Genomic DNA, 14,337 nt, shown 5'->3' with positions numbered 1-14,337 from the left:
ATGGCAACTATTAAAGACTGCAGACCAAAGAAATGGCAAAGCTGACATTGAAGCTGTAGATGTTCTAAGTAGATTTCAAAAGGAGTAAGAACCATAATGTGTTTTCTGGACTTGAACCTGAATGACAGAAGCACTGGATTCCTCTAATTCAAGGCCTGATAACCTTGAAGGAAACAGGACAAAACTTCATCCTTGGGAGAGCTCCAAGTCTGGGTGTGTTGCCTCCTGGGCTTTTGAGACCTGGCTTGCACGTTCAGAACTGGGAACACTGTATGAGTTTGGGGAGAAAAAGGGCTGTTGCTAACTGCATCGTGTTTCCATGGGCACTTGCTTAGCTCTCAGAAAAGTTATGTTCTGAGCAAGATGACATTGTTTACATTGTGGTTTCTCACATAGGTCGAAATGTATAAGGACCTTGCCAGCTAGGAGTCTGCAACCAGAATTTAATTCTCTCAGGGGTCTCCCCTGGCCAACCTCCCCACCCCATTGCCAGACACCCTCTGCACAGGACCCAGGGCTCCATGCCAGCCTAGGCCTGGACACCTGAACTTGGCAGGAGCTATATAAAGGTTGAACCAGGCCTGACTCCTGCAGCCCTTGCTGCTGGCTGTTTTCCCTGGGTGTGCTTGGGACCTATACAGAAGGTAGCATTGTCTCTGATCTTCTCTCTGGTCCTTTCTGCTGGATGGAACATCAGTCCAGCGATGCCACACCAGGCCAGTCTCCAGACCCCAGCACCCTAGCCTTGGGCCTCAGTGAGCCTGGCCTGATAGCGGACTGATGTCCCAGCTTGGCCTCTGCCAGCCCTCATCCCCGGGGAGGTGCCCAGTGCCTGGGGCTGGGGCTGCTCTCAGCTGCCCTGCTCCTGGCTGGCACGATGGTATGGGCGCTACCTGTTGGTCCTTGCCCTGCACACCTTGGCAGCCATGCTTTGGCTTCCCCATGACACCTCCTGGCTCTTCTGTTCAACATTTTCCTTAACAGGCTGGTGAATGGCAGAGCAAAAAGTACAGTTGTAAAGCTACCTATAACCCCAGGCTAGTGAGGTGTGTGAACTCTAGATCAGATTTTAAAATGACTTTGGTAGCTTAACAGGTTGTAATTCAGAAGAGAAAAGTGCAGGTAACTACATGCAAGAAGACTCCTCCTGCCTGGCAGAAAAATGGGAATATCATTCAATTATTCCACTTTACTTTGAATTTATAGTTATTTGGAATACTTTATCTGGGTTTGTGCACTAATTGCTGAGGCAAATGTAAAAATACTGAGGATTATTCAGAGGGTAATGAATAAGGAAAATAGAAGGATTAGGAACATAACCTGCATTGAAGGAATTATGGAAGAGTTTCGTTTAGCATAGGCGAGACTTCAAATATTTTAGAAGGTAGAAAAGAACAATGATCAGTAGTTTTCATTTCTGAAAAGTGACATTTAACAGGTCAGATTGACTGGCAACTTGCCATACTATGTAGATTATTAATAAACGTTCCTTTCTTTTATGCTTAAAGATCATAGCATATTAAAAGTATCACCCACATTTGTACATACACAGCTATGTATACATCCTAAGAACAGACATTCAAAATCCTGTATGCCTTGAGTATAACAAAATGATGTGTTTTTAAGCGATGGATATTGCTTATGCTCCAGTCCTAATGAACAAATAATACAGAAATCAGCTGTAAAACTGCAGATTGCAATCGTTTTCCTGGTGCTTACCTTCCACCGACCCCCCCAGTACCTATTATGTTAACCATGGCAAAAGTTGACAAGTATATTTTTCCACTGTCACAGACACTCCCTCTAGTGACAGCCATGGTTACTCATCGTGTACTTATCCCAAGCACTGTAAGGCTCAGAATTCCTTTTGTTTTTGGAGGTAATTTAAAAAAAAATAACATTACTCTTTGCTGCCAGATCTGATATAGTATCTTGGGTATCTTTGCACTGATTATATGTTTAACATGCAAATCAGATAAACCACAACAGGTTCTTCCAAACAAGCAATTAGTTGTAATTGCTGTTCTACATAAATTCCCCATGGGATTACAAGATGTCAACAGTTAAATCTTGTAATATCTGTGTGAGGAAGTGTTCAAACTGGGGAAATCATTCAGTAAAGAGTGAAATAAAGACTTGGGATTTTTTTTTTTTCTGATTAATCAACAAATTTAGCCATTCTATACATTTCTAAGGTATGCCAGTTACTACCTTTTTCTATTTTGATATTTGGAATAATTTCTGTCAAAAAAATACATTAGAGATGCTGCTTTGATGTAGCATTAGTCATCAGTCCAACTGTTTGACTAGCTACATGAAGGAATGTTTTCTGGGTTCTTGAAGATTCTCGTCTCTATAACCAATTTATCTCCAACTTAAAGAACACACAGTAATAGAATTTTATCATTGTGAGACTTAAGGAACTCTTGTGCTTCTCCTTTTGCTGTATTTCACACACACACACACACACACACACAAAAGCCATGAAAAAGCTGTAAAAAAAAAAAGTACTCAGTTGACTGAAGACTAAATACTCCTTTACCCTCCCTTCAGATAGTGATACAGATTGATAAGATTCCCCTTGAGACTTCAGTTCTGGAGTTACCTCTGGAGCTGAATACTTCTAGTTGTCTCAGCCTGTCAGTAGGTCCCCTAGCACATCCCATTTGGGCCAAGGACCTACATATGTCAAGTATGCTTTATCTGATCTTTTTCCACCAAAGGTAAGTCTTCCTTTCTCCAGACTTCCTCCTGGTTTTCTTGCTCCAGATTTTCCCCCTGGTTTCTGAGGCCTTGGATTCCCAATGTCCAGTCTTGGTAGAAAAGACTCAGCAAAGAAGGCATGTAGTACCTCTGCTTTCTCCATCCCCTGTGTCACCAGGACCCCTGACCCCATTCAGCAGTGGGCCCACATTTTCCCTAGTCTTCCTTTTGCTACTTACATACTTTTAGAAGTCCCTCTTCTTGCTATTGTCATCCCTCACCAGACTAGGGTACAGAAGATGGCTGCTCTATGTACTATTACGAGACCTTTTCTTCCTGTCTGCATTCATCCCATTCATCCTAAAAAGCTTTCAGTTGTTTCCCCCCACCCTCCCCCGCCCCCAGGCTTATACTGCCCATACCTCTTCATCTAAAGTCAACTTTCTAGACATCTTTGATTCCATTCTGTTCTACCTTCATCTCTTGCATAGGCCTCTATACTGAGAAATAACATCCAGCAAAAACTACTCTGCCCTCGTAATTCAGACTTTAGAGGGATCTTGCACTTTTGTTTGACTTGGGTCACGGCATATACCTGCTTTGGTTTGGAGACCAGCACTGTTTAATAAAGAGACTTGACTCATTATTATCACACTCCTACATAAAAAATGGGTTTGAAGTTTACTGACTTAGGTGACAATACATCTAGTCCACAGTGCTTTACCTTCTTTTATGATACCTATTCATAAAAGAACTCATTTTTTGAGCTCAGTAAATGATGATTCTTTAAGCCCTTTTTTTATTTACTTAGGGGTGTTGTCTCTTTTCTTTTTGATTGATTTCTTCTGAAAGAAATATTTAAACAGTCTCCTGCAAGCCACAAGAATGATGATGACCTGTCATGGATAAGTGGTGTAACACAAAAAGAGACCACTCATGACAAATCCTATAATTAAAAAATTTCAACTTAAGCCTAACAACAACAACAAAATTATAAACAAATGTATTTTTTTTTTTCTGGATTTTCCATTCTTGAGGTCTGTGTCCTAAGACTCCCTGTACATGTATTTTTATATATAGCAATGTGATGGTTTGTAATAATCTTCCCTTTATTAAAAATGGATGCTCATTCTTAAGTTTGTGAGTCAAGGGGTACAACAACATTAAACAAGCAGCACTAGCCTTAAGGAGAAAAAGAAAATGCTGGCCTCTCTAAAAGCAAACACTGTCAAGTGACTCTTGCAACTCAGTGCTTTAGATAACAGAGTGCTGGGATTTATATTTTTGATTTCATATAACATGAAAGTGTTCTGCGCTTGAAAAGTTAAACTTCTTTAGAAATATGCCTGGTACAGTAGCTTAATAATGTAGTTAAATCATTGATTTCTCACACATACCCTAAATTGAAGAGAAATTCTGTAGCAATCCTATGCACTTAGATTTAATATCTTTATTACAAAAGTAAACAAATAATTCATCATTTTATTTTTCTCCTCTATAGATATCTTAAAATTAGTTCCTGGCTCCAGCCACATCCAGGGCACACTCCCTACCCCTTCAACCACTCTGTGATTGCCTGAGAGACTACTGAGTCAGGAAAATAAATATGCATATGGATGACTTCTGGGAGACTATGGAGGAGCAAGCCCACTGCCAGGTACAAAGGTGGGAGGAGAGGAAAGCTTTCAGAGAGCTTGGGAAGTTTTAGGGCATGTTCCCCAGAGATCTCCACATGCAGCCTCATGAGATGAGATGAGATGAGATGAGATGAGAAGCAGAAGCTCTGACTCTTGCCCTGTATTTAGGTCTGCCAGCACAACTTGACCACACTGCAGTTTGCTGAGCAAAGGCCTTGGCAATGGTCATGTGCTGAAAGCCAGGGATGACATTTCTTCACTAAATATTCACTAACGCTTCAGCTCACAGTGAAATGAGTTATACCATCCCATTTCTGTTTTATATTCCAGAGTAACTCACCTGCCTTCATCTCAGGTATCAAAGTTACAGCAGCAGGGGCCAGCAGCAATTGTCAGGGCTGTTGGTGGATGCTGCCAGTGTGTGGGGCCTGTCTCACTCCTCAAGTGTGCTGTAATTGTATAGCATGCAGTCCTGCCTGCTGCATTAGAGGCTTGTGAGGGAGTCAACAAACAGTCCTGCAAGTCAGGAATGAAGCTAGCCAGTATGGATATCAGCCACACTTTATGACTGTGCTTAGAGGCCTGGGGTAGCTCATTGGAGTGGACTCCAAAGGCAGCATGGACACAGGTTGGTTTAAAATCAGATTGCATGTACCTTGGGCTTGAGTGCTTGCTTACAGGTGACTTGCAGACAAATTTTAACACTTTAGGACTGTTGCAAGCTCCATCCAAGTTTCTGAGACACAGTCAATGTTTCCTGTGATCATTCAAAGCACTCTTTCTCTCTTTAAGGCTTTTTAGCACAGTAATCTGTAGCATTTTGCTCCTTTTTACTGCACACACGGGTAGTAGATACAACATTTATGACCAGGGAGATGTCTGGCTTAAAGAAACAAGTCAGGAAAAGCTGTGGGAGAGGGACAGAGGTATCATCCTTGTCACAAATGTGTGCTGTTTGAGGTGGATTAGCCAGGCGTCAGTCTCCTCACGCCCGTGGCATGTGGCACGTACACCCGCTTTGACAGGGCAACAGTTTTTGTTTTGGCTCTTGTTTATTTAACTATCATGTTTGGCAAACGTCAATGTTTGTAAACGTTAACGTGCATTTTGTAAAAGCTTTTACAAGCTTTTATAAACACCACTCCGGGCCTGTGAAGGGCCCCAATCCACCCTCCGCGACCTCTGAAGTGCCAACGGCCAAGGGGCAGGCCTTCAGTCACCACCCCTGCTGCCGCCCGCCGCTCGGCTCGGCCGGCCGCGCCGCAAAGCCTCTTGGGAGCTGAAGTCCTCCGCTATGCCTCCCCCATGGCCGACAGGCGGCTGGAGGACTACACATCCCATGGAGCCTTGCGGGAGCGCCCGGGCTCCCGGAAGACGGCAGCGGCCGTCGGTGGCAAGGCGGCTAGTTCAAGTTGCCATAGCGGCGAGGTAAGGGGAGGGGAGGGGAGGGGAGGGGGGTGCTGCGGGGCGGGGGCCGCGTGCCTGGGGAGGGGGCGGCTGCGCGGCGGGGAGGGCAGGGGGGCTGCGCCGGGTGGGGGGGGATAAAGGGAAAGGGAGGGAGCCTGTGGGGGGTCCTTCGGGGCTGGGGTGGGCTGTAGGGTGTAGGGTTAGGTGGGCGCACGGCGGGGGGAGGCTGACACGGCGCGTTACCTGGGCGAGTGGTGTGGAGGGGTCGCCCTCCGTGCCCGGGTGTGGGTCGGGCAGGGGCCGTGCCTGGAGGGTAGGATGCCGCGGTGGTCCCTGCAAGCACGGCGGGGGGACGTGGGCGTCTTGCGTGACCTGCCTGTCGCCTGCAAGCTGCTCGCGGCTCGAGCAGAAGCGCTGAAGGGAAGGGGCTGACGTGTTGTCCCCTTCTGCTGTGGCCGTAAAGGTTTTTATGTCAAGCTCAGCCTTAGCTGTAAGGCTCCAAACGCGGCTTTAGCCACAGTTACCTAGCGATGGATTAGCGTATGTGGAGATAAACAAATAAAACCCTTGAGAAGTAATGAGGTTGTGTGTACCGAGTTCATCTTTTGCTCGCTTGAGCTGGAGTGGTTGCTGTGGAGACTGTCAGCTGCCTTCGTGCTTGCTCTTATCAGGAAAGTCCTCACGAAACTGAAACGCCGGTGTTCCAACAGGGAAGGCGGATGCTGAGCGTTGATGTTTTCCTTAGTGCGAGAGATGTCTAAGTGGACTAAAAATAACAATAAAAGACAAAAAAGCAACCAATAATTCTCACTGTCAGGTAGGCTGTATGGTTGTGTGCTGAAATCAGTTTAGGTGTTTAGAAAGAGTGATAATACTTTCTTTTTGGTTTAAGTTAATACAGCAAAAATCCATGCAGAATATTTGTACAGATTTCTTCTTCTGTATGGTTTTATTCTTTATCTAAAATGAAACTTCTGTAGTTCCTTTTAAAATGAGGATGTCGCTTTATGTGAAGTGAGACTTCTCCAACTTAAAAGTTGCCTACAGTTCCTCTTAGGTTGCCTGCAGGAACAAAGAGGAATGCTGCTTAACCGTAAATGGAAAGTTTTCTGCAAGTGTCCTTGTGTATAGCATTTCTTCTGTTTCCTTCACTCACTAGCCTTTCTTCGGTACTTTGACCAGTACCTTAGTGAGCTATTTTTGGTCAGCTGAAAACAGACATTGATCTCTTCTGCTGTAAATCTTCATTTTCCCTTTTTTTTTTTTTTTTTCCTACAATGTCATAGCTTTTCTGTGCATCTCTTATGATTGAGATACTTCTCAGAATTATGTTTTGAGCATATCAGTCAACTATTGTTTTTCGTTGTCTTTTTATCAACGCCTCTCTCTCCTCTGACATGACTTGCCATATTCATCTCCATAGAGGTACATGTAGCATTGTGTTCAGAGACTCAGTTGCTTTTGAGTTTGGGAAATTTTTAAGAATGTAGTTCCCATCAGCTGAGTTGCAATAACTAGCCTTTGGGATTCTGCTGGCTTACACCATTTCATTTTGAAATGAGTTAAAACACTTCTGACTACTTCAGTGTTCTGACATTTCTCTTTCTACTCAGGTATCCTTAAAAAACACTGTTTTGCTAATGCAAAACTGATAATGTTGTAAACGATGTTATTTTGGGGCTCGTGGATCTAGAAATAAACGTGACATGGTGGAAATAAGAGTTAAGCCTAATCTTAGAACTGTTCAACTCAGACAAGCTGTATGAGTTGCGTAATGTAAGATTGCTTTTCTAGGTCTCATGGGGTACTGCTGTGCAATATTCTACATACAGTGTAGATCCAACATATGCTTTTCTGCACAGTTTGGGAGGAAAAGAGCATTTGCTTCCCGTGAAACTATTATTGCAGTTTTGAAGAATCTAATTTGCCAAAACAACATTTATTATGACTGTGTAGTTGAGAAAAAATATGACAGGCACAGACCATCAACCATTTGGTATGATCATTAAAATTAAACGTTTCAACTGTAAGTGTGATGGGTCAGGCAAAATATGCTGGTACTTAGGTACATGAGCAGGTGAAGGCTGGATTCCTGTGGATTAATGTCTCAGGGTTGAATTCCTGATCTGTGATGGGGCTGATCTCGTGCTTCATTGTTAATGTGGCCTCTAATTACATCTCTCCTTTGCTTGGTGTCTTAAAAATATCTTCCAAAGATGCTTTGAAACTGAAAACCTTTGTTAAACTTTGAGGAAGCTGTTTGTTGAAGCCATTGTTTATTGGGTTTTGAGTGATTGTGCTGCTTCTTGTGCATGGTGGATGAGAACAGGAAGAGATGTTTTAGCCCAGAGAACTGACAGTGCAGTTATAGGAGAACTTAAAAATTCCTCTAGAACAGGTGATGCCAGATCTGTTTGAGAGAAGTCTCATTTCACGCTTACCAGTGATACTTGTGGTTTGCGCCCTAGAATGGGGATCTCACTGATATCCACGTGAAGTTCTGGTAAAGACTGACAAGGAAAATAAAGCTTGATATAGTGATTAGCAAGACGTGGTAAAAATGAAAATGATTACACGTTGTTTTTGCTACCAGTGGTTTGTTTCTTTTCTTTTTCTCTTTCAAAATACTCCATGTTACTGTTTTGCCAGTACGCAATGTTTGTGCTTCCTCAGCCATATTTAGGCTTCATTTCAGCTGATTAGAGTGAGAGGTTCTGGAGCAGTGAATGCTGATATGGGCAGGCAGAACGGGCTTTAGTGAGATAAGGGCAGGGAAGATGTGATAAATTCATCACTTCAGAAAAAAGCTGTAAGGAATGTTGGTGTACTTGAGCACAAACTGATTATGTTGATTTACTCTTCATTCGTGTTCAAAAGGTTTTTATACAAGCTTGGCAGACAGGAATTTACATCGTAAAAATGCAACATATGACTCTAAAAAAACATTGAGCAGCATGTATATAAAATATAGCATAATAATTCAATCTAGTCCATGGTTCCACTGGGAAACTTCTGCGTTAATGGTTAGAAGAATGATACCTTTACTGTGGCTTTTTTTTTTTTTGTCTGCTACAGGACCAAAAGGAATTCAAAAGTTTGCTGGCCTATTTCCTTTTCCCCAGAGTAGATTCAGGCTCTCTCCAAACATATGTGGTCAACACAAATCTTATTGATGGTGATCCCGTGACCTCTAGGCAAACTGCTGCAGTGCATAATAGTTTAAGAAAAAAGTTCCATCTAACTTCAAGTGGATTTTCTTTCCTTTCCCTTCTTTTAATGACACTGCACTGCCTCCTTCCGTAGTATCTCCAGTTCTCCTCAAGTCCTTAAAGACACTGGTTCTTAGAGTTGCTTCACACAATTAGTTATTAGGAGTTACTGTCCTAGTTGAGCCTGGCCAGTCTGAATATAGCTTAGAAATTAGTGTGAGGGAAGGAGGAATGGTTCTTCTAGAATAAATATATAATAGCTCAGTTGGAAGGGATCTTCAAAGATCGAGTCCAACTGCCTGGCCTCTTGAGGGCTTCGTCATCAAATGTTCTGCTCTCCTGATGTCTCCATTGTATGTTTTTCAGAGAGAATTTGTTTTGGGCTGTGGTCTTAGCCTGAATACTGAACACCTGGCTGCGATGTGGGTGCATCTACTAGTTTAATTCTGTCCTAATAGGCTCTGCTTCTTGCATCTTGGCTACTGCTTCATGGTGTGAACAAGCGTAATAACTGAGGAACAGTTGGTAGATCAGCTCCAAAAGTACATCCTGCTTCAAAAGTACATCCTGCTAATGAATGAAAAACACCTCTCCTGTGAAGAAAGGCTGAGAGAGCTGGGGCTGTTCAGCCTGGAAAAGACTCAGGGGTCACCTTATGGCAGCTTTTCAATACTTAAAGGGGGCTTATAAAAAAAGATGAACAGTGGATTTTTGCTTAGGCAGATAATAACAGGGCAAGGGGAACGGCTTTAAAGTCGAAGAGGGGAGATTTAAATTAGATGTTAGGAGGAAATTCTTCACTCAGAGAGTGGTGAGGCATGGGAACACATTGCCCAGAGAAGTTGTGGATGCCCGATCACTGGAGGTGTTCAAGGCCAGGCTGGATGAGGCCCTGGGCAACCTGACCTAGTGGGTGGCATCCCTGCCCATGGCAGGGGGGTTGGAACTGGATGGTCTTTAAGGTGTCTTCCAACCCAAGCCGTTCCGTGATATGGTTCTAATGTAGTAGTCTGAGTAGTCTTGCTTTGGGAATGTTATGCAAGTTGAATCTGTTCAGTTACAATCAGGATTTAACATTTATTACCTTTTCTGGTCTTCCTGTCTAGGTTTCAAGATACTAATGGCACACTCATCCAGTGATTCAGATGACTTTCTTAGGGGTCGAATAGGAAGGCGGCCACCTTTGAGGGCATCCCTCAACAGAGCTCGGAACTATGGTGCTGAAGAAGTTACAGAGAAGATACATACTTTAGCAAGCACTTTACAGGTTGCTTACAAAATACAGTTTTAAAGTATATTTAGAATATGTAAAATAGAGTCTAGTTTTCACTTCTGAAGTTTTGCAAAATACTGTATCGATGGGAAATGTTGCTTTCTGTGCAAACCGAAAGGTTTTATGAAACTGATCATATTGCCTCTGAGCTGAAAGTAGATGGTTTGCTATGGTCTGAAATAACAAATGTATGAAAGTGTAATAGAGTATTGTTAGAAACGATGTGTTTGGCAATGCTGTTTATAAAACTAGCAAAATGAATAATGCAAAATTAACCTTTTCAGATTGTCAGAAGAGGCATTGAATTTTGTACTAGAAAACTGCAGCTCCCTCTTCATTGTCTTGTACTGTATAAAATTTCTAACTAAAGAAAATATGTAGGTACTCTATTCCTCATAATAGAGTTTACAACTGAAGTAATTTCGAGATGTGGAACAGCATAGTGAGAAGCAGTACTTGTAAACTTGTAATAGATTCATCCCTGAGCAGGAAAGCGTTCATCTGCTTCCTGCTTCTTCAGTGGAGGCAGCAGATGAGGCTTCTAAATCTGTTTTGCATGTGGGAGGAGACATTTAGCTCTCTTGACACCATTTGTCACTTCAGAAGTCATTCACATTCTTCAGTATGGAAAAAAAAATTAAAAAATAACCTGTATGGTGAGAATACCTGTTCTAGCTGACAGTTCTGAGGACTTAAAGGGCTTGTGCATTATCGCTTGTTTAATTATTGTTTGGCCTATATATATACAGTGCGAGAAGAGAAAAATCCATATTCAATGGTTAATTTATATTTGAGAACTTTTTGTCTGGAAAATGATCATTAAGCTAGAAAGAGATGAGGTAATAAGAATGTAAGCTGACAATATTTTTTTAAAAGGCAGTCTTCAGAATTGTCCTGTTCCTGTCTAATCTCTTTCTAGCTGCTCTTCTAAGAATCTGATTTTAAGCTAATTGCTTTCTGTGTACTGGTTTTTAGCAGATCTGCTACCTGATCCTGTTCTTCATCTGGTCACAGGAGTGCTTGTATAGACGAGGAGGAGGCAAAATTATGTTGAAGGGAAGGGTAGGACTGTCACAGTCTGGTTTAAGGTGCCTTGAGCTGCTAAGAAACTATGCTATATAAACTAAATGATGGAACTTGGTCAAGGTGTCTCACAGTAAAGAATGCAATAAGTATGTTTTTGACTTGGTCATCTTTAACCAGGCAGTCCTTTCCATTATTGTGTAGTTTTTGTGCTTTGTTACAGGCTGTGACAAATGCTGTACATGGCACAGACAAATGTAGTTTTGAGGGCTGAATTATCTTGCAGTGGCTTTCAGAGAGCGTGTTAACATAGTCAGTTATTTCCTCTTAAATCCTATTTAAGAGGCCCATTTCCTGCCATCAGAGGGATGTCACCTAACAGCCTTAATAATTTCTTAATTTTTTTCTTGAGGTGAATGTTTTTAATGGGTGGCTTTAGAATATCTGCTGTAGCTCTGTTTTCTGTTGCCTGCTTGGTGAATTTCCTTACCTTAGCTAAATATGCTCATCTTCAAAAATTTGCTGTTTCTCAGTTTACTTGCCCGTAAAATAGAATTAAGTTACTTTAAGATCTTTGGATAAAAATATTTTTCCGGAGAGTGGATGAAAATGTACACGCTTTTAGTCTGAACCTGAGTCCTCGCTTACATATGAAGTGTTCTGTTTTGTTCCTTTAGCTGCACTGTACATCTTCAGGTTCTGACTACTTGACTAGGATTTGGAATTTTGGAATGCTGAGACCCTTCAAAAATAATACTTGTTTTATTGGTGTACTCATAAATGAAGAATAGTAAAGACAACTGTTGGAAGTTTCTATTTTGACTTTTCTTCCTCAAACTTTTTTTAAGGATACCAACAGAAATCTGAGACATGTTGACCATTTACTAGGGCAATACAGAGAATACAACAAGGAACAAACGGAAGCAATAGCAACTGTGAGCAACTTTCAGTTTATCTTAACTTCTTAAATCTTTTTTTTTTTTTTTTTTTTTTTTACCTAATAGCATTCATAGCTAAAACTTGGTAGCAATACGCAAAATGTATCAAGAGTTAAGAAGACATGAACAGAAACTTTTCATATTTATTTGAACGGTCTAAACCAAACTATAGTAGTTTGTTATATAATGAAACTAGCAATTTTTGTAGCTTTATTATGCTTCTATTTGGAGCTTATAAACCAGTTTATATTATAGTATGGTAGTATAGTATGAGATAAATAAGAAAAGCTGTTATTAATCCATAATGGCACTTGGCTAAAAAAAAAAGGGCTCTGATTATCTTAATGACCATTTTTTTCTGAAAAATATTTTACATATGTGTTTTCATATGTAGCTGTGTTCATATTTCAGTAAAATGAAATTTCTTTGCAGTTAAAAGAAACACTGGAACAGTCTATAGGTCAGTTAAGGAGTCAAAGATTAAACCGAAACTCTGGAATGAGAAGTGCTTCTCTCTCAAGCTTGTACCCTAGTGATCTGGACGGAGAAGCAGTGTCAGGTAAAATACTTAAGGTGCTTGAGTGTACTTAAATTATGTCATATTGATATTGTATTGAATGAGGAAATAAAAAATAAAAAATATATAAAGGTATTGGCATGAAGAGATATCATGGATTATTTAAAAGAAATTCAGTTTAGAAATCTGTGACACCTGCATTAAGCTAAGCAGTTGTTTATTTGGTAAATGATTTCCATGGCATGTTTTGTTTTTTCCTGCTGATATCTCAAGAGATCAAATGAAACATTGATGCATGAAAACTGTCTTGCCCGCTTCATGACTTGTAGGTGAATGTAAGTCGAACCCAAAATGTTTTGCAGCTTCTGAAGCTTGCTTCACAGCAAAATGAAAACATGAATTTTAAATGCATAAGGTTATGGATATGTAGGTAAAATTGTATAAGGCTTAGTGGAAAAGGAAAAAAGTAAACCAATGTATAATATACAGAAAAGTAGTTTTTTTTCTTCTACATCTCTTAAATTTCATTATTTTGGAGGGGGGGAAAGGTGTATTTGAGAGGAATATTCTTTCCAGAAATAGCATTTAATATATTTTAGTAGAAAACTTTTTAAAGTTTTCTGTTTTTTTCTGATGTAAAATCTGTGACGTAGTTTGAAACTGTAGTAGATCCAAATAGAGGAAAAAACATTGCTTGGGCAAATAAAATTTGAAGAAAAAATCTACCTACTTGGAGGAACAAAGGGAAGCTCTTTCTCTTTCTTGCCCATCCCGTATATCCAAATATTCAAAAATATTTCAACTATATGTCTGTGCATTTTATGTAACTTTAGTAATTCTTTTGTCTATAATGTATTTCATATTGGCAAGTGAAACACAAGTTTTTCTCAAAGCAAAATTAAACGTTTCCTGTACAAAGCTTTGCCTTTCTTATTTATTTCTTTTCTCTCATAAAGGGAACCGCCACTTCCTGCCTACTTCTCCTCTCAGGGATTATGGAGACTCACAGGATAGTAGACATCGAAGGTCTAGATCTGCAAGTGTTCGATTTGTCAATGAGGCAGATAATTTGGACCAGGTAAGAGCACTGATGGAAGCTATTTCCCCACACAGGCAATACACAGTTACCAGGCTCTTTAATGTTAAATGAAGTTATTCTGATGATAAAACTAAGAATGTTTCAGCTGTGAAGTGTCCTTTCAGTGTTCTGTGTTTCATGACAGTCATCTATCGTATCTATCAGTGTCACAAAGTTTCATACAAATGTATAGATAAAAAGGTGTGGATGGTAGAGATGTCAAAAGTTATGAAAATGATTTCTGTAACTTTTTGGGCAACATATGAGACAGAAATAATCTCTGAATATTTAATTAGCATTATGCATATGCTGAAATCTGGTGTGGCTATAAAGGGGATTGCTCTTCTTTAGTTAATAGCACTGGGTCTTACTGCTTTTGCCATTCACTTCAGTGTAGCCTGAACTGATCTTTAGCCAGCTAGTTCTTCGTTTTAATTTTAAGTCTGACCTGTGAGTAGGATAATTTAACTCAGTACTTCAGGCAGTTGTTGTGAGGAGGAGAGGACGTGTATGGCATGGGTGATTTTCAGACCTCTCCACTCATGTCTACTT

The 14,337-nt window shown here is 40.8% G+C and overlaps 1 protein-coding gene across 1 annotated transcript in view; it reads left to right on the top strand.

The window, feature by feature from the left end:
• The first annotated feature begins 5,615 nt into the window (after positions 1 to 5,615).
• The window catches only part of CEP128 (centrosomal protein 128), a 114,934-nt gene continuing 106,212 nt past the window's right edge, over positions 5,616 to 14,337 (top strand). Inside the window, exons 1-5 of the mRNA XM_035539934.2 lie at positions 5,616 to 5,768; positions 10,063 to 10,223; positions 12,101 to 12,187; positions 12,623 to 12,749; positions 13,664 to 13,785. Coding sequence (XP_035395827.1) covers positions 10,077 to 10,223; positions 12,101 to 12,187; positions 12,623 to 12,749; positions 13,664 to 13,785 — 483 coding nt within the window. The 5' untranslated portion in view covers positions 5,616 to 5,768; positions 10,063 to 10,076. The remainder of the gene's footprint in view (positions 5,769 to 10,062; positions 10,224 to 12,100; positions 12,188 to 12,622; positions 12,750 to 13,663; positions 13,786 to 14,337) is intronic.

This window comes from Cygnus atratus, chromosome 5 (assembly GCF_013377495.2).
Source record: "Cygnus atratus isolate AKBS03 ecotype Queensland, Australia chromosome 5, CAtr_DNAZoo_HiC_assembly, whole genome shotgun sequence".
Classification (NCBI taxonomy): domain Eukaryota; kingdom Metazoa; phylum Chordata; class Aves; order Anseriformes; family Anatidae; genus Cygnus; species Cygnus atratus.
The sequence above is the reverse complement of the archived record's forward strand: the minus strand, read 5'-3'. Positions and strand labels throughout refer to the sequence as shown.